Source organism: Carassius gibelio, chromosome B16 (assembly GCF_023724105.1).
Source record: "Carassius gibelio isolate Cgi1373 ecotype wild population from Czech Republic chromosome B16, carGib1.2-hapl.c, whole genome shotgun sequence".
Lineage (NCBI taxonomy): Eukaryota > Metazoa > Chordata > Actinopteri > Cypriniformes > Cyprinidae > Carassius > Carassius gibelio.
This window is the reverse complement of record NC_068411.1, coordinates 12215804-12235053: the sequence shown is the minus strand read 5'-3', so window position 1 is coordinate 12235053 and position 19250 is coordinate 12215804. Positions and strand designations below refer to the sequence as shown.

The window sequence follows — 19250 nt, the reverse complement described above, 5'->3', positions numbered from 1 at the left end:
GCCTATATAAGTTCCAAATATATAAATCTATAAATGTTTAAAAGAAATGTGCATTAACATAGAAAATAAAATAATTTTATAGAAAAACTACCCTTCTTTTATTTTTATTTTAAATTTTGATACAGTGGTGCCATATGGCAACTTTTACCACTTATTATAAAATCATAAAAAATGACTTTATGGTTAGAACTTAATGCATATATGGATCTCATTACAACCAACTTTCATATTTTTGCTTAATAAAATGTAGGTGTTTTTTCCTCAGGTGTGATATATCATAGACTAGTATAACATCACATCTGAGAAGTAAAAAAAATAATATTTTATTAAATAAAATAAAAAAATCGGATTATTATTTCATATGATATACGAAGTACATTTTAAATAGTGTTTATACGCAAACTTTTCAAAAAGGGACTTTTTTTAAGAGCTATGATAAATTTCCTGAAAAATACAACTCATTCCCCAAACAACAGAGCGTTGTCTGAACGGAAGTAAAGCGTCACTGAGATTCACGCGCTTCTGAATGTTTTGTCAGTTAATCCCGGTAAATCCTCTACAATTACGTTTTGGTTTTGGTTTGAGAGAAACGACATCTGGTTCGCTGGAAACCGGTAAATCAGTGTGAAAGGTGTTTATACTAGAATGAAACCAAATAAAAAGCCCCAAACGTCACATCCTCTTATGTTTCATGTCTTGTGATTTAGGGGAAACGTAACGGAAAACAAACGAGTGAATGAATGACGTTTAAGAAAGGCGTGTCTAGCGATACCACCTGCGGGTCGGAGGCGGAGCCACTGGATGATGAATGGAGGGAACCAGAGGTGAGTCACAGCAGCTATATCGTGAATCTCATTGAATGGCTTCAGGATCTCAGTATGGGAGTTGAGATATTAGCAGGGAAATGGAATGGCAAAAGGTAGATGATAAGCATAAGAAAAAAGAGAAACAGAAGATATAGCTACATTCCATTTTTATGTAAAATCGATGCTGAAGTATATAGACAAAAGGATAATAATGATTATAAATGGTGTTTCTCCAAAGCAAAATTGGAAGATTTTAAAGAACATTGTAAAAAAAAAGCTCAACTACTACAAATGAATGGTAATGTAGATATTTGTGCAAAGTTAGCTGAATGATAATTAGTGCAGCAGCAGAATACATTCCTAAGAAAGTAATATCTCAAAACAAGAAATTAGTTCCATGGTGGAGTGATGAATGTTCTATGTTAATTAAAGAAAGAAATCAAGAATTCAATTCATTTTAAAGAAAAATATGAATATGGAGAATATAATATAATACTATAGTGAGAAGAACTATTAAATCCACAAAAAGAAATGCGTGGAGAAAATCTGTGGGAAAAGAGTTTAGAAGTCAATTCCTGTACTTCCTGGAAGGGGAGGACATTGATGTTACAGAAAAGGAAAAAGCTGATTTACTAGGTAATTTTCAGGAATACATAGTTGCAGTCATCTTACTGACTATCATAAGGAAAGGAAAGAAGAAATGTTAAGAGGAAATAGGCAGCTAATTATTGAAAAGAAAGATGGGAATAACCCTTTAGATTTGGAATTTAATATGATGGAGCTAAAAAGAGCCATTGGATCGAAAAATTCAGCCCCAGGACAAGATCAGCAGAGCTATACCATGTTTCATCATCTACCAGAAGAAGCATTAAAGTTCATTCTGGAATTATTTAATACAATTCAGAGAGAAGGTGAAGTTTCTAGACTGTGTAAAAGAGCAATTATCCTGCCTTTTCCAAAACCAGGGAAGGTTCCTTAAAGTCCGGAACTACAGGCCAATTGCATTAACATCACATCTTTGCAAATAGATGAAGAAAATTATTATCTAGAAAAAAGGGATTATTAATAGCCATCATTGTGGTTTTAGAAAAGGTCAACAGATGCTATAATTAAAATAAGCAATGAAATAGAAAAGTCAATTAGTATGAAGTAAATGATGACTGTTTACTTTGATATAGAAAAAAAGTATGATTCTATGTGGAGAGAAGGATTATTAATACAAATGAATAATCTAAGAATAAGTGCAAGACTATTTAATTGGGTAAAGAGATTTTTTAACAAATAGGTCAGTAATGGTAAATGTAGGATCAGTATAATATTATTAATGGAGTTCCTCAAGGTAGTGTGCTCAGTCCTCTTTTATTCAATATTATGATAAATAATATGTGTAGCCATGCAGGGTGAGGGCAACACAGTCTCACCCCTATTCGTCAATCAGCCCTTTATGAGTCAATCAGCCCTTTATGCTGATGAAGGTGTCATTTGAAAAAGAGTAAAAAATGTTAAGTATGTTAAAGGGGGGGTGAAATGCTATTTCATGCATACTGAGTTTTTTACACTGTTAAAGAGCTGGATTCCCATGCTAAACATGGACAAAGTTTCAAAAATTAAGTTGTACGTTTGAAGGAGTATTTTTGTTCCATTTTTGTTTGTCACAAGTTTCGGAAAGTTTTTTTCGAGTATGGCTCTGTATGACGTTAGATGGAGCGGAATTTCCTTATATGGGTCCTAAGGCACTTCTGCCGGAAGAGCGCGTGCTCCCGTATAGCACAGCACTGAGAGCAGAGACATTCACTGATCAGAGCGAGAGACCGAATTGTCACAAAAGAAGTGTGTTTTTGGTTGCCAGGGCAAAACTGCTTCAAATATCTCTGTGTTGTTAACTTAGCTATCAGCGTGTAAGCACATCAAGTACACAACATGTGATGTTGTCATCAAACTGCACTTTCCACATGTACAGCTTAAAAAAAAAAAAAAAAGATGACATAAAGTGGAACTTAGTCATTTTACAATACCGCTAAGCAAATATATACAGTTTCAGTACATACCACATAGAGACGTCGTTGCTGATGCTGCTCTTGTTAAATTTCAGCCTCTGGATCTGATTCTGGATCATAAATAAACCTCTGAATCTGACTGTTAGCCATGGTTTCTTTTGGATGTTTTTTTCCTCTCGGTAATGTCACAGTTTCCAAACGCTCTCAACGCAAAAGCCTACTGGCGCTCGTGATTCTTTAGCTCCGCCCACACGTCACGCCTCTAGGCGCTCGTGTTTTTCTGGGAAAAATCGGTACAGACTATCTTTCTCTTATGAATATAATAAAACTAAAGACTTTTTGTAGTTTTGAAGGATGCAGTACTACTCTATAGGTACTCAAGATTAACAGGATATTGAGTGAAAACGAGCATTTCACCCCCCCCCCCCCATAACAAAATTCATAAAGAAATTACAAATGTTGAAAATTGGTCTTATAAATTGGGTTTTAAAATTCCACAAACTAAATTGTGTTATATGTTATTCTCAAAAAGTAAAGTATAGTATAGAAAGTATAGAAAAAGTTAGTATAGAGAAATATTTTGCATCTACATGTATTTAAAGGTTTAAGTTGGAACAAAGGTAAGAAAACTAAATAATGTGATATGAATACATTTGATTTTATAACAGAAAATGTCATAATTCCACCATATTTCTAGAACCTATGGTTAACTTAGACATAATTAAAAATAAAAAGCAATGGTTGGAGAATGGAAAGGAACATATTTGTAATTTAGTTTAAGAGTTCATGAACAAAAAAATATTATGGCTATTTAGAAATGTACACAGATAGTTCTAGAGATCCTGATCATGGACATGTGGGTGTGCGTATTGCTATTCTTGAATTCAAAGTAAGATTCAAAAAAAGAATATCCAATCATGTGTCTATATATACAGCTGAACTAGTTGCAGTATCTCTGGGTTTACAATGGGTGGAGGAAGACAAAAAATCAAACAACTGGAGATGATATTTTAATAGACATTTACTCAGTATTGTTAAATTTAGAAAGATTGCAAATAGAAGTTCAGTTTTGTTGATTCCAGCACATAGGAATCTTAGGGAATGAAGAAGCTGATAAATTAGAGAAAGATGTGCTAAATAATTCTGATAAAATAGAGATTCCTCTTTTATTCCTCTTTAATTAAAAGTAAAATTGATAAACAGTGGCAAAAAAATAATAATAAACAGATATGGGATTTAGATAATAAAGGAAGAGAATATTACAGAATTCAGAAGAGAAGAAATAATATAGACAAGACTAAATTTAAGACATACTAGACTTAATATTTTATTTCTTACGAGTAAAATAAACACAGATAAATGTGAGGTATGTGATTGCAAAGAAAATATAGATGTTTTAGTTTAATGTAGAAGATTTAAAGGATGTATTATAATATTTGGGAGGGAATGGGACATTAAAGGTATTCTAGGGATAGAAAATTCCCAAAGCGTAGTTGTTGAAGTTTTAATTAAGTTTATGCATGAAACGAGTATTTAGAAGATAAAGCCATGATTTTACACACTCCAAAATAGGTGGCGGTATGGACCTTTAACAACATAAAACTAAACGAAGAAGAAGAAGACATCACACCTGCGTGACGTCACAGCTAGATTGAACTCAGGTGGCAAATCCCGGAAAAACACAAACGACCACAAATGCGCAGTTGCGTAAACGAATATCATTTCAGTCATAAAAGGTAAGTAAAATTATATCTCTCAGTGTAGGCTGATGTTCTTTATTTGGAAGGTAGTGCTCGATTATAGATAAAGCAACATAAAACAATTTTTTATAGCCTACATAAAAGATATCTTCAGTTTTATTAATCGAAAAGGCCTGTTCTACTAGAACTGAGACTCTTCAGGATTTTAACACTGTTCTTCTTATGATGTGTAAAAAATGATAGTCTGAATGCACTGTAAGTCGCTTTGGATAAAAGCGTCTGCTAAATGCATAAATTTAATTTAAATTTAATTTCTTCTCGTGGCAGAAGGGCGTGCACCATGCCTACAGCTGACCGTGTTGGACTGACCCACTGTAAGTTTGTCCTGGTATTGGCAGTCCTCCTGGATCTTCTCGGGGTGTCTGCTCTTCTGATCGGTGTGTTCGTGCCGCTTGAGGTCGGGGGTCGCGACTTTGGGGATCTGTTGTTGTATTCGGGAGCTCTGCTGGTGTTGTTGTCTATGGGGGGCTGGGTGATGTGGTACAGTGGGAATATTGAGGGTTTGAAATCAGGAACTGAGCTGACACACAAACGCAACGCCGTGGAGCGGATCGCTCGCACCCTGAGCCGCCGCATACGGAAGCCCCACCGCGGCCGCAGCACGCCCTGAGCCCCGCGCGAGGCCAACATCTCAGATGGAAAATGGATCGATAAGCACGGATGAAGGCTGACAGATACAGTATGATTGTTACAATGTGGTGTTCGATGCTACTACTACAAAAAACTATGAAATTGCAGTTATGTGGAACTGTAGTGCAATGTACATTATGATTTTTTTTTTGGACACGTAATTCTGTATTTCTTTTTTGCAGCAAAACTTTTATACAGTGTATATAAATCTTCTGTTGTGCAAAACATGGGTGATACATTTTTTTAAGCACTGATCAGTTGTTCATAATTTAAAACCGAGCATGCAGCATTGGAGCTTCATTTTAACAATACTGAATAATTAAAAAACTCAACAATTTATAATCAGAGTGAAAATGTATTTACAAAGTTGCACATTTTCATAACATTTTCCAGTTAACAAAACATTGTCACTTTTCTCTCTCGCTTATTAAATAGGAAGAGCCACACATTCCAAAAATACTGCACAAGTCACCATACAGAAGCTTCCATTGATTTCACAACATATAACTTTGAAACCAATAATAATAAAATGAAAAATAAAACCACACCATAACACCAAACCTAAAGAAAAATAACAATTTTGTTCAGATTGAAGTATGTGCACTATAGATGTCAAAGTCACCGAATGCAGGTAGTGTGTCAATCTTGATGTCACTTTTCTTTGTGCCAGTTTTTCCAGTTTTTCTAATGCAAGACAAGCAAACATAAGATTATTTTTGAAAATACTTCACGTTGTGGCCAGCAGCATATCATTTGCATCACTCCTCATGATTTAAAATAAAATAAAAAATTATATATTAATAGGTCCTGGCCTAGCATTACAATAACACACCATCTTTGTTCCAGTATTTAGGATGATTGTTGTGTACAATTAAAAAAAAAAAAAAAATCACTGTTCAAATACAAGGCAGAATTTGGAAACGCACACTAAGGCACACTGGAGAGAAGTCTGTGGAGCAGTTATAAAACATACAATGTCATTTAAAGTTAGATCACAAAAAAAAAAAAAAAATGAAAGTGCAGAATGAAGATTTGTAGGTCCTAGAACTCTTACTGATTTAATTTGACTTTAGCCCTTTACTTCTCTTTGGGAGCATCAATAGAAGGGGGACGGGAGAAAATTGATGCATTGTTTATGTAGTACGCTCAATCCTATCCAGATAGAGCTTAAAGACTGTTTGAGTGAACAGCTGAAGTGCTTTCAGAGGGCGGGGCTTGGGACAGAGGGGGTGGGGCTCTGCCAAATAATCATGTGACTTCGTTCTGATCTCTGTAGGACAGACTCATTGGCCCCATCACTTCCATCATCTCCTAAAGGAAAGAATAGTACATTTAATTATAATCTTATCTTAAAACATTCTCAATGGAAAAATGTAAATTTTTGTGCCAAAAGGAAAGTCACACCAATTCGGAAGTTGATGTATCCTTCCCCACCACTGAGAATGAGCTGAGAGGTATTAGCAGCGCCATCTGCTGAACTGGAGGAACTACGGCAGCCTGCATTGGTTAGAAAAAAAAAAAAAGAAAAAAAAAGTATTGAAATACTTGCCAATACTGATCTTCCATCTACTGTTACTAAATGTTAACAATATTTGTTTCAAACCTGGAGCAGAAATGATGAATTTAACTGCTTGTCGATGGCCATGGTAACAGAGCTGAGCTGAAGCAAGAGAGCAGTATGGTATAGAGCAGGATTCTGAAGCTGCAAAAAAAAAAATAGATCAAAACATTTAGAAGTTACACAATTCCAAACCATTTAAGAATAGTTAATTTTAGTTAGGGGGAAAACACTCACTTAGGGAAAGTGGAACTGAGAAGATTGCCCCACTTCCTGTTCCCACCCACAACCGCCCGCTGACCACAGACAAGGCTGTGATCTGAAGAGGAGAGAGGGACAGGAAAGCAGAGCCTGCCAAATGAAGATGCCCAAGCAGATTAAATAAAAAATAAAAATCACATACAAAATCATGCGTCACTTTTGTAAATTTTTAATCCATCCTTGCTGAATAAAGATAGTCAACAACTCACTAATGCTTTGGAAGAGTAGACACCTATGCATGTAAAATTCAATAAATTACCCATATTAATAAATAAATACAAATCAAATACCTAAAGCTTTAGTCACTATGGATGATAAATCTACTTCTTGTAGAGGACGGCCAGTTGTCCAGTCAAATAGCCTGAGGATTGGATCCAAACGGCAGGCAGCCCAAACGCCACTTCCTGCCGCGCACAGAAAACGCACCTGCTGCTCACTTCGCTCAGACACTGTGAACGATTTCTAAATGGACAGAAAGAGAAACGTGAATGAGTGAGGATTGTGATGCACAAGATGAACAATCAATGACACCTTTTCGGACAGAGACCAACCTCTACTTTGCGAATTTTCACACTGATCATGTAAACTTTATTCCAGTAGCCCACCCAAAGGCAGCCCTCTTTTGCTAGGCAGCAACGAACGGGCTGCAAAGGAGGTGTGCCGAGCGAAAGCACCTCTTGAGACTGGAGATTCCAGACGCCTAGAATAATTATAAGTAATAAGTAATGTATATTTTAAAAAACACACCCAAGCAGACTAAGCCACAAAAACACACCTGAACTGTGGGTGAAGAATGCAAGCGTCCCATTGGCCAAGCCAGCGATCACCTCGCCCTGAGAATACCTTTACAAACAGGAGGGATTCCATCAGAAACCTCAGGAATTTCATTTACACCACAGATGACACAAGCTGAAAGATATTCAACAGACACTAACGTCAGAGAGTGAACCCCCTCAGAAAGACTGACGGACTGCAGACAGCGGCGTCTGGAGCTGGAGGACGAATGAATCAGCACACTGCAAGAAAGAAACATGAGCAGTTGAAACCCATGCAGCAGAAAAAAAAAAAAAAAGTATATACTGTTATGTACACACACACACACACACACACACATATATATAGGAAGACTTCATTTGCAAAAATTGATAACTAATTAATCCAAATAATATCAATCAAATTCCAGTTGGCCTGTTTTGATTAAATAATAATAATAATAATAAAAATAACTTTTTCAACTACATACAAGTATATATACAGCATTTAGGAGGAATTTATATCTGTAAACTAAATTATGCATGAAAATTTGCCTGTGGCTCAATGTTAGAGCGTTGTGTTTGCAGTGCAAAAGGTTGTGGGTTCAATTACATACTGGTAAAAAATGTATAGGCTGAATGCCCCGTAAGTCGTTTTGGATAAAAGCGTCTGCTAAATGCATAAATGTAAATGTCAACTAATATTAGGGATAAAACCTACTGAAATAAAATTAAATAAGAAGGGCATGCCTCACCCTCCATCCAGTGTTCCAATCCACACGGTCCCCGCAGTGTCTCCTAACACAAGCACAGACACAAGTGAAACAACATTCAGTAAAACACATTCTCTTAGAATAACATACTCTCATATGAAGACAAATGCCATGAAACGTTAATAATGCAGCCATATGTAATAAAGAAAACATTCAACTATAAACTACAGACGGGTGTAAATATAGATTATTGTTTTAGTTTGTGATGGGTAAAGTGAAGAAAATACCAAAGAAGGATCTTGCTAAGATCCTTTAAATAAATTCTGAAGTGCAGTTTCCCTCAACTTGAGGAGACTGGTTTTGAATAACTTTAAACTTCATAAATAACCTGTTTAAGGAGTTTTCTCAGTCTCCTGAGTCTTTCTATGTCTTTAGGACATAAAAAAAATTGTTTTGTTGGCTTTAAATAAAAGTAAAATAATTTTATTGACTTAAATCAAAAACATATTTGGTCCTTCTTACTGTGTTAAGTTACAATAATCTGGAAAATACAGTATGTACACTACAGTGGGAAAAAGTTTGGGATCATATGTCAAAACAGTACTGTTTTGCTGTATTTTTCATCAAATAATTGCTGCCTAGCTGAGCATAAGACCCACATACTTCTTTCAAATACATTTATCTTACAAGCCCCAAACGACTGAATGGTAGAGTACTTTAAAAATGCTAAAAGAAAAATCTGTATTTTTCCTTCTTGGAAAAAAGCGTACATTTTAAAGTGTTCTTGAGTAATACTCAAGAAAAGCACACATTCCTCTAGATAATACGATAGATAAGTACTATTACTCAGATATCACCCCTGACATCAGAAGTCTTACACAAGCACCACTGATCCAGCTGTGAACACCTGGGGAAATTCTACAAAGCTGCAGAGCTCAGACTGACCAGCAGGGGGCACAGCACAGATGCATAACGCAGGGGACGTGGGTGGGAGGCTGAACTGATCCAGAATGGTATTGGAGCGAGCCGGGTCAATCACTGTGACATCACTGCTGGATGCAGGTCCAGTGACGGCCCACACAGAACACTGAGGATGGGAGGCGGCGAGTGACATGTTTACAACCATCAATGACATCATGCAACATGGTAATTAGGTGAAGGTGGTGGTTAAATGCATTTTTTGGACAAGAAAACAACCTGTTCCGTAATACAAGGTTCCCACATTGATGGGAAACCTGAAAATATGAGGGAAATTTAAAACTGGGATTTCCAGTACTGGGAAAGTACAATTTTATTCTAGTTAGGCTTGGCTCAAAAATATTCAATTGGCGAGATTGCTTATTATGAGTGTAATGTGTATGAAATTCTTTTTAAAAACCAGTAATCGGCCAGTAATGCATTAGTCAGAAGGTGTGGGAACCCTGTACAAGTTTATCAGCTGTAAATACTGTGAAGGATTGTTGAACGTACCGTCTGCTCTCCTGATATCTCTGGAGGAACTGCGACAGCACATGTGAGCTGTAAAAGATTCAAGATTTATTAATCAACATCCTTTACATCCCTGACCTTCATCACCGCTGGCTAAAGTCAGAATAGATCACTTCCTCTTCGGGTTACGCATACACTCTTGGGAAATAAACACGAAGTCAAATGTAAACTATGGTGACGTAAGATATTAAGCACCAATTATATTATGTTCAAGCTGGCATTACTCACCATTTCCTAAACTGAATTAACCCTCTCTTCTTTTATCACTGGGACACAAAACTTTATTAAATTAAATGTTTTTATTGTTAACTAAAACTAAGACTATCAAAATAATTTTTGATCACTGAAATAAAGCTAAAATTATGTCCTACTAATTGTTAATATTGTAAGAATACATTGTCATTGTTTTTTTTTTATCATATATATATATATATATATATATATATATATATATATATATATATATATATATATATATATATATATACACACACACACACACACACACACACACACACACACACACACACACACACACTTTATGTGTGTGCGTGTACGTGTTTGTAATTATTTTTTTAGTATTGAAATAATAATATAATGAATATTAATAAATATAATGTAATAATGTATATACTGTAACTGTGTATATTTACCCTAGAAGAATTTTGGTGTCATTTATCTGTAAGAAAAAGCTGAAACTAATTCTTCAAAATATCTTCTTTTGTGTTCAGCTTAATAAAGAAACTTTAACAAGTGGGGGTTATGTAAATGATGACAATTTAAATATTTGTGTGAACTATCCCTTTAATGCTGAGATATTAAAATTAGTAAGACTATTAGGATAAGTAATAGCTGCAATAATAGTATGTCAATAGTACTACAGTAAGAGTGGATGACTGTTCAGGGACTCTCACCTTGGCTGTAGAGTCTCTCTGGTCCAGCAGTCTCAGCTGGATGAGGACGGGCACTTCTTTGGGCTCAGGAGGGAGTTCAGAGTCCTGTTCCACACAAACACACTTTCAGAATCAACTGACAGATTCATAATTCCATTCATTACTTGTAAATATTGTTGATAAGCACACTTGGACTTGAATATGTGTTTCAGATGCACTTTGGGGAATAGACGGCTCTATACCTGGTGCTACAGATAACAAGATAAAGATGTGTGTTTACCTTTATGTTTGTAACACAGAGAGGCATGCTCCAGCCATGGAGCTGTTTTTTACCCAGAGTACCCCACACATGAGAACGGATCTCTCTGTACAACTCTCTTTTCCTTAATCTGGGAGATGGAGAACTTCTGCACAAGAAAAAAAAATCATTCACTATTTGAACAAACTGTAATAATGAAAAGCACAAGAAAGAGAGAATGTGTGTGTGTGTGTGTGTGTGTGTATATATAGTCTCTCAAATACACACCATTGTTCAAAAGTTTGGGTCAGTGAATTAAATTAATTAAAACTGACAGTAAAGACTTTCTTAATGTTAAAAAATAAATAGAATATTAGAATATGAATATGAATAGAATATGCTGTTCCTTTAAACTTTCTGTAATATAAATGTAATATGCATAAATGTAGTGAAATATTTAGTAGCAAAACTTTTTAACAGTTATAATAATTTCAGCATTTTAGAATTATTTCTAAATGATATTGAGACATTAAGAGTGAAGTAAAGGCTGATGAAAATTCAGCTCTGCCATCACAGGAATTAATTGCATTTGAAAATATGTTAACATAAGAGTTACTTTTTTCAATAATATTATTGTTTTACTTTATTTTTATCAAATAAATGCATCCTTGGTGAGCACAAAAGGCATCTTTCAAAAACAAACAGATCTTACCATTTTTGAATCACAGTGTATATTTGAGTGAATGACATTTCTATTCATTTGTGAGTGACATTTAAATAAATTTACATTACATTAAAAATACAAATCACACATACAATGAATTGAATATATCTCTTGAGTAATTATAATGTATTTAATTTCTAAATTATTATTTATCCTGTGTTTTTTTTTTTTCTGGGGCAAATATTTAACCCTGTAAAAAAATGTATTTCAAAAGTCCTTCATTGATTAATATCGGAGGTCAGGGTCATATGGTGCAACCAACATGCAGGGGGGAAAAAAAAGCATAAAACAGGAGATGACAGACAGCCTCATGACTGTGTGTCAAGTTACAATAATAAGAAACAGAGCAATTCCAAGAGGATCCTCGCACCGCGGTGCTCGAGGCCTAAAAATATCAGGCAATTTCAAATTTCTTGTAAATCAAATAACTTTAAGAACCATATTAAACTAACATTTATACTTTACTTTAATACAAAGCAAAATAACGATCATGGCTATCAATTAGCAGGTATTTAAAACTACTACTGCAAGAGGACTCACTCTGTTTGGGGTGATTTTTTAGGGAGTTGCTGTGGAGACCCCACTGGTGTTTGTGCAGAAGCTGCTGTGGGAGAGATGGTTAAAGCAACAGCTGAGGCTGGAGCTAACTGACCCTTTGTCAAACCTAGAAAACGATTAAACCTGCAAGAAAAACGAGAGGCTCACAGCAGGAAATACCACGCACCAACTCACTGTTAGCACTAGTTGTACAGTATATCCAGTAACCTCACCTGCTCCAGACACTTCCCTTCCCTTCCACAGGGGGGCGCTCTTCTTTTGTAACTCTACTGTAGAGGAGGGCAGAAAACATAAATCAGTGTGTGTGTATACTACAATTGTTCATGTTCTGTGTTTAAAACAACAACAACAACAACAACAAAAGAGGTCATTGTTTGTGCAGAGGTCACAATCTTAGGGCGCTGTGGGTATTTGGATTCTCAGGTGCTCGGGAGTGAGAGATTTTTCTGGGAAGTTATTTATAGACTTCATTCAAAGTTACAAATATACAGACAAGCCACATGATTTGTTGCGTCATTAATACCCATAATGCTCCACTTACGGTGACGGCGAACAGATCAGTCAGTTTACGGTTCAGTCAGTATAAGATTTGCATCAAGGGAGAGAGAATTTCACACACCTCTGAAGCTGGGCACGCCGCATAGCTTCCTGCAGTTCGAACAGTCGCTCTTTGTACTGATTCTTCTCCATGACCACCCGGGCCATCTCAGAACGAGAGAAGCGACGGAGGGAGGTAGGTAGTGAAGCCTGGAGAGAGCAAGAGAGAACGAGGCAGGAATTAGGGACTGATTTCAATGTTACTAAAAAAGTATCATTTCTAGAAGAGTGACGTCCATAAACATTTCAGGAATGCAACTAAAATCAATCGCAGACTTACATCAGGGTCCTCTGAGATTGTCTCAAGCTCTTTTCGTAACCTGTTTTAAAAATATAAAAAGCCATTTCATAAAAAAACATACATAATAGAACAAGCGAAACACAAACTGTTAACAAACCTGTTCATTTGAACCATTAAAAGTAACAAAACAGATGAAAATTACTCTTAGAGAGATTTTTTTACCGCTTGATTTCATCCTCCATCTCTTTGGTTTTTCCTTCCAGTCGGCTGATGGTTTCACGGCAAGAATCAAGTTCCATAGTCAGGGCAGATCTCTCACTGGTCACCTCCTCAACACGGGATATAAGGGCCTTACGAGCAGCATCCACCATTTCACTGAGACAGAGACACAGAGAGAGGAAAAACTGAATAACAACACACGGGTCATGATCCGAGCCTCAAACGGATTGATAAGAAAAACTGTCTTACTGAGTGGTTTTTAGTTCCTCATACTGAGAAAGAATCTGCTCGAACTGCTCTGTGCTATCTGCAAACCAAACAAAAACACAAAGCTTCAACCACACACATATTTAGACAGTGATGGATCTATATTGAAGTAAAGCATAATGCAAAGTCAGCTGGTTATTATTAGTGTTAAACTTATTCAAATAAACAAGGGGTTCTGAAATGATCCCGAAATGGTTTATTTTAACGGTATAACCAGCTGACTGTACATTTGAATGCTTATTACAAAGCCGTACCAAAAAAATAAATAAATGAATGGACATTAAATATTAGCTTGGGGTTAAATTATTTTATTATATGAAAAGAAAGGGGCAACGGAGTGATACGTGAAACTAGCACAGTGCAGGAGAGCAACAGCCAAATTTACAGTTTAGTGATCACTATATACAAATATATCTGAATACTGCAATTGACCAATCAGAATCAAGTCTTCCAGAGAGCTGCATAATAAACCAAAAAACATAAGATTTGATAAAAAGGATTGATGCTGTTCTCCCTGTTCATCTAAACAACACACATACATTCAAATTAGACACATGATCGTACCTCTGACACTTGCCCCCCGGTCGACGTTTTCGACATATTCACTGCTGAGTTCAGATAACTCTGAAAACACAGAGTCTGTATTTCTCAACTCCCACTCCAAGCAATCAGAGTCATCATCCATCTCTTCCTCCTCCATTTTTTCTCCATCTTTCACCTTCTGGTCTTCATCCACCTCTCTCTTATTCTCCTGGGCTTGATTCATTTCATCAAGCAAAGTGGAGTTGAAATCAGAAGTTGCTGTCTTTGAGCAAAGAGTGGAGCTGGAGAGAGCAAAAGAGAGAGAGGTAAACAAGAAGACAAAAAAATTAAGATAAAAAGATAACGTTTATTGGAAAGAGATTAGTTATTTGTATGAGAGAAACACAATCAAATAATAACTCAGATTGTGTTTCTTCTCATTTTTCCAAGAAGGAAAAAAATCACAATGAATCATCTAACATGACTTAAAAGTAAACCAAATAAAACATCAACGGGATGATCCACGCCCACTCACTTCCTGGACTCAAAGTGGAAGATAAAAAAGAAAGAAAAGAAAGTCAGAAAGCTATTGATATGTAGATTCTTAAGTCTTAAAGCGCCTTTACAGTATAAAAAATCTACAGAACTGTTTTCTATTGTAATACATTTTTTCCTGTGATAGCAAAGCTGAATTTTCATATACATTTTACATATTCAACATGGTCAAAGTTGCAACAGTCTAGGGCAAAACAATGAGATGTTATATAGATTTCTATACCTAGTTTGGATAAAGCCCTTCAGATGAGCCAGCTCAGGGGTGGAGCTTATGATGTCACTGATGAAGGACTGACCGTTATTATTATCAGCTTCAGCATCGGTCACTTTACTCATTTCTGACGCAGTGGAATCAGGGGCACTGCCAGCTTTTGGATCATGCTGCAAGATAAAAAGGATGCTGTTATGAAAGTACAGATATTTATTGTATTACAGTAGACATTAATGCAAAAATATGCAAAATAATGTTTGGAGAAAACAACAAACAAATGAACCTCTTCACTGGAGGTTTCTGTTTGACCGTGGGTAGAAACAGCTTCTGAATGTTTGCGGTGCACATGATTCCTGCAAACAAGGAGAATGTCCCGCTGACACTTCACAACACTCTAATAGTTACCTTCTCAAATGCACAGGAAATGTTAGTCTTTTTGCAAATCATGCTAAGCAAGAAATGTGTATCACATTGTGGCATTCCTCTACCTCTCAAGAAAGGGGAAGTGTGTGTTACCTAAAAGTGAAGGCCTCACTCTCCCACTCCTTTTTCTTTTCCAGCAGATCTCGGTGTGTCAGTACTAACTGGATATTAAAAGAGAAGATTGAAAAATATATATTTTAGCAATTTAAATGTAAAGTAACCAACAAGCTCAAGCTAAACTAACACAGATGCACAGACCTTGTTATGTGTATGTTTGATTGAGTTAAGCTCTCGTGTCAGATTTGCTTTCTGCTCCTCCAAAGCCATCACTACAAATAAAAGACAATGCTTATATACTTCAAATATTTATTAATATAGACCATGCCAATGTGTTACCATTCTAGATGGGCAGATAGAGGGCAGAAGGGTGAAAGGTTTTAATCGGAGAGACTCACATTGATCAGCTTGTTCCCTTGCTTTCTTCTCCAGCTCTCTTTCTCTCTTTTCTCTCTCCTTTTCTCTTGCACGCATTGCCCTCCTCTCTTGCTCAAACTGGTCATCCAACTCCAAATAGCGCTGACGGCATGTACACAAGTTTCATTTTTAAAAAAGTTTTTACATTTAATAGGTGCAACTTTGTGCAAAACTTGTAATTAGAAAGGAAATGACAATGAAATACATAATAAATGTTTCTGATCATGCACACTCACATGAGATGGCATCAGTTAAGATATACGTATTATTCACGGTTGACAGCTAAATGTATATTTATTTAATAATAATAATAATATATTTATTATTATTTTTGTTAAACTCAATGTAGTTGAATTAATAGGATGTGAATTAATAATTAAATATTATAATGGATATTAAAAACAATTAGAAATGTGACCAATTTGAACAGAACTTATCCAGGCGGTCACAAATAGCTTTATTCTGTTTATGGAGTATTAAGCTTCCCATAAACCCATAATTGTTGAATGCATGAATGGGCCACTAACTCTGCCTATGGGTGCCAATATAAAATCCCAAACTACAGTTCTGTAATATAAAGCAGTTCACGTTTAAAGATGAAATATTTTGAGGAAAAAAAAAAAAAAAAAGTATAATAAAAAGCTAAAAAGGTTAAAAGGTCACGGAAGAGCTTTAATTCTTCCTTCCCACCGTTGTGTCTCACCTCTTGGCTCTCTCTCCTAAGGGTCTTCTCACTCTGATACCTCTCCAGCAGTTCTTCTCTCTCGTCTTTCTCTTTCTCGGCCTCCTCCTCTCTCTCTCTCAGCTGAGCCCTGCAGCTCGCCAGCCCTTCCAGAACCCAGACGAGGATGGGCAGCAGGGACTCCACCACACCAGCTCCATGGGTCTCCACCACCGACTACAAAGAAACAGTGTGAATCGTATTCGTATTCCCCCAACACGTTTAATGCTCTTATCTTAGTGGGCAGCTGCCCTCACAGGAAGAGCTCTACATATAACTTGTGCTTATAAAGGGGAAAAAATACTACGGCTCACTTCCCTTATGAAAGTCAGCGAAACATCTGCTCTCTGAACTTAGCACTTGTGCAAAGTGGCAAATGATTAAAATGCCTCTAAAGGTCCTGTTTACACCGAGAACAACTATGTTTTGTTTATTATAAATGCACTTTGCAGTTATGTCGTCTGCAAACTTGAAATGCTCGAGCTCCTTGAAGTCGAGTGGATTCTGACTGTCAATGTTTTTATCGTTCATCAGCTGGAAAAGAGCTCTGGAAGTGATTCCAACAATCTGATGTTATCGTTATAGTTGCGGTGTGAATTTTTGAGTTTTAAACCTTGGTGTGAACAGGCCTTAAGAGCTATTTTAATTGGTGGGTGAATAAAGGTGGAGGCTCTTAACTGGTTACCTGCAGCTCCGAATACAGTTTCCCCGCCTCCTCGCTCACAATATCCGGATCCAGCTCCAGTTCTCCGCTTCCACAAAGAGCGCTGTCACCATAATCCATGTTTCACAGCTCTCCGTTCTCTGACTGGCTTATTTAATAAAACTATAATTTGAATGTACCCCCAGTCTTGCTATGCAACCCAAACCTCTTCGTTTTTTAATCACACTGTTTTCACTACCTTAAAATGTGTTATTGACAGCATATACACCTACTGAAATATCTCTTCTTGCCCCTATAAATATCTACCCAGAAGCAGAACTATTTTCTTAAGCCACATGGTATTTCCAGTGAATTTCCCTTCTTCCATGCTTCTCGTTTTCTGTTTCAAATTCATTTTCAAAAACTAAACTGACTCAAGTCATCAGAGTTAGTCGGCACTGCTCATGTCTGGAGGTGATTTGGTGTCCATTCTGCTGGAATAAAAAAAAGGGTAGTAACATGCGTTAGTACAAAACCATTTTGAACCACTTGTCATTTATGCACTATTAATACCCCACATTGACAGCAAGACTACATGGACTGTTCAAGTGAACCATAAAATGGGGAAACCAGTCACACAACCTAAAGTACACGTTTACATAAATGTTAACAGAAATCTTGTCCATGTTCATGATCAAGCTCTCCAAAACGTGTTAAGCTCAACTGTTTGGTTGCAGTTTTAGATCTAATGTTGTAAAATCCTACAACTTAACTTTTGTTATTAAATTGTCTGTAGCTCATATGTAAATAAATGTTTTATATTAATTGTCTAGTTCACCCTAAATAGTGAACAAGCTGTAGCTCATATGTAAATAAATGTTTTATATTAATTGTCTAGTTCACCCTAAATAGTGAACAAGCTAGTGGATAGGTTATTTGAACGACTAACTTAAAATAAAAACAAACGTCATGCACATTTGTGCACATACTGTACGCACATGCATAAGCACGCACACATATAATCCCATAAAGGCTAACAAGTCTCTCAGACTCAAAAAAGCATTACCGCGTGAATAGAAAGTACAAAAATAAACTTTAATATTGAACAGAAAGGTAAGTAAACTTTGCGTGACGTCGGCAAACACCTTGAACGCTGTCTGTCTGAGCCTGCATTGACACTCGGTCTTTTAGCGGTACATTTCATAAGTAAACGATTATTTATTGTGATAATAACATATTTATCAACTCACCTTGACATATTAGTGAGGCTTGGACACCATGTCTATAAGTTCATACGGATGAAATTCAAGTCCTTCGCGTTAGAAACGATATCAATTACTCTAAACCAGGTTAAAGAAGGAGGCGCGGTTAGAGCGTCAGCAGTTTGAGTGACGTTAGTCTGGACCAATCAAAAAGAAGATCGTTGAATAAGAACCAATTGTTATGCAGAACGGACGGGATATGGGCGGGGTTTCCTAGACGAGAAATGAAAACTTTCCTGAAACTTGACCATTGACACGTGATGGCTCAGACTTATCATGTGACTTCTTGGTAGAAAAGCAAACACACCTGGCTAAATACTTCACATTCTAGTTGTGTGTTTGAGAGGTTTTAGATAATCAAAGAATTGAACGGTTTTATCTTGACAGAGTTTATCACCGTTAGCTCTTAGGTTTGCGTTCATGTTTATTATGACCTGCGGACGCTCCACAGACATCGACTCATTGCGATCAGATTTCAGATCCGCTGCTTGACAGAGCACAGGAAACGAGACAGAGCTTCTGCTGCTGCCACCGACTTAACACAAGAATACTGGACACACTGGACGAATACGGTACTCTGGAAACAACGTCCATTTTAAAATGATCTCTTAAATGATAAAAAAAATGCATTGTAGTAAAAAGTTTCATTGTTTTATAATAAATGCCAAAAATGCAATATTTTGTCATATGTACTTATTTTATATATTTTTTTTGTGCTTATTGCATTTGTCAAGCTA

At 36.3% G+C, this 19250-nt stretch overlaps 2 protein-coding genes across 5 annotated transcripts; one reads left to right on the top strand and one right to left on the bottom strand.

The window, feature by feature from the left end:
* The first annotated feature begins 726 nt into the window (after positions 1-726).
* On the top strand, positions 727-5418 carry tmem238a (transmembrane protein 238a). Of its 2 annotated transcripts, none has more exons than XM_052578917.1 (3): positions 727-824; positions 4376-4539; positions 4834-5418. In XM_052578917.1, exons 2-3 carry the CDS (start codon positions 4499-4501, stop codon positions 5171-5173), a joined length of 381 nt encoding a protein of 126 aa, XP_052434877.1. In that variant the 5' UTR covers positions 727-824; positions 4376-4498; the 3' UTR covers positions 5174-5418. The 2 variants fall into 2 exon arrangements, with proteins under 2 accessions (XP_052434877.1, XP_052434876.1); XM_052578916.1 differs by having other exon boundaries at positions 735-824; positions 4831-5418.
* Positions 5419-5528: 110 nt separating this feature from the next.
* Positions 5529-18645, bottom strand: si:dkey-17m8.1 (C-Jun-amino-terminal kinase-interacting protein 4). Of its 3 annotated transcripts, none has more exons than XM_052578914.1 (28): positions 18502-18645; positions 17294-17742; positions 16591-16785; positions 15869-15989; positions 15672-15742; positions 15507-15574; positions 15274-15343; positions 15003-15160; positions 14267-14526; positions 13685-13742; positions 13439-13591; positions 13256-13295; positions 12998-13125; positions 12591-12647; positions 12361-12501; positions 11139-11265; positions 10880-10963; positions 9948-9995; positions 9423-9564; positions 8520-8562; positions 7948-8028; positions 7788-7855; positions 7564-7712; positions 7303-7474; positions 6989-7102; positions 6797-6895; positions 6598-6690; positions 5529-6504 (listed from the first exon to the last, which is right to left on the bottom strand). In XM_052578914.1, exons 2-28 carry the CDS (start codon positions 17390-17392, stop codon positions 6395-6397), a joined length of 2949 nt encoding a protein of 982 aa, XP_052434874.1. In that variant the 5' UTR covers positions 17393-17742; positions 18502-18645; the 3' UTR covers positions 5529-6394. The 3 variants fall into 3 exon arrangements, with proteins under 3 accessions (XP_052434874.1, XP_052434875.1, XP_052434873.1); XM_052578915.1 differs by having other exon boundaries at positions 12591-12644; positions 17294-17745; positions 18502-18622; XM_052578913.1 differs by having other exon boundaries at positions 17294-17745; positions 18502-18621.
* Between the last annotated feature and the right edge of the window lie 605 nt (positions 18646-19250).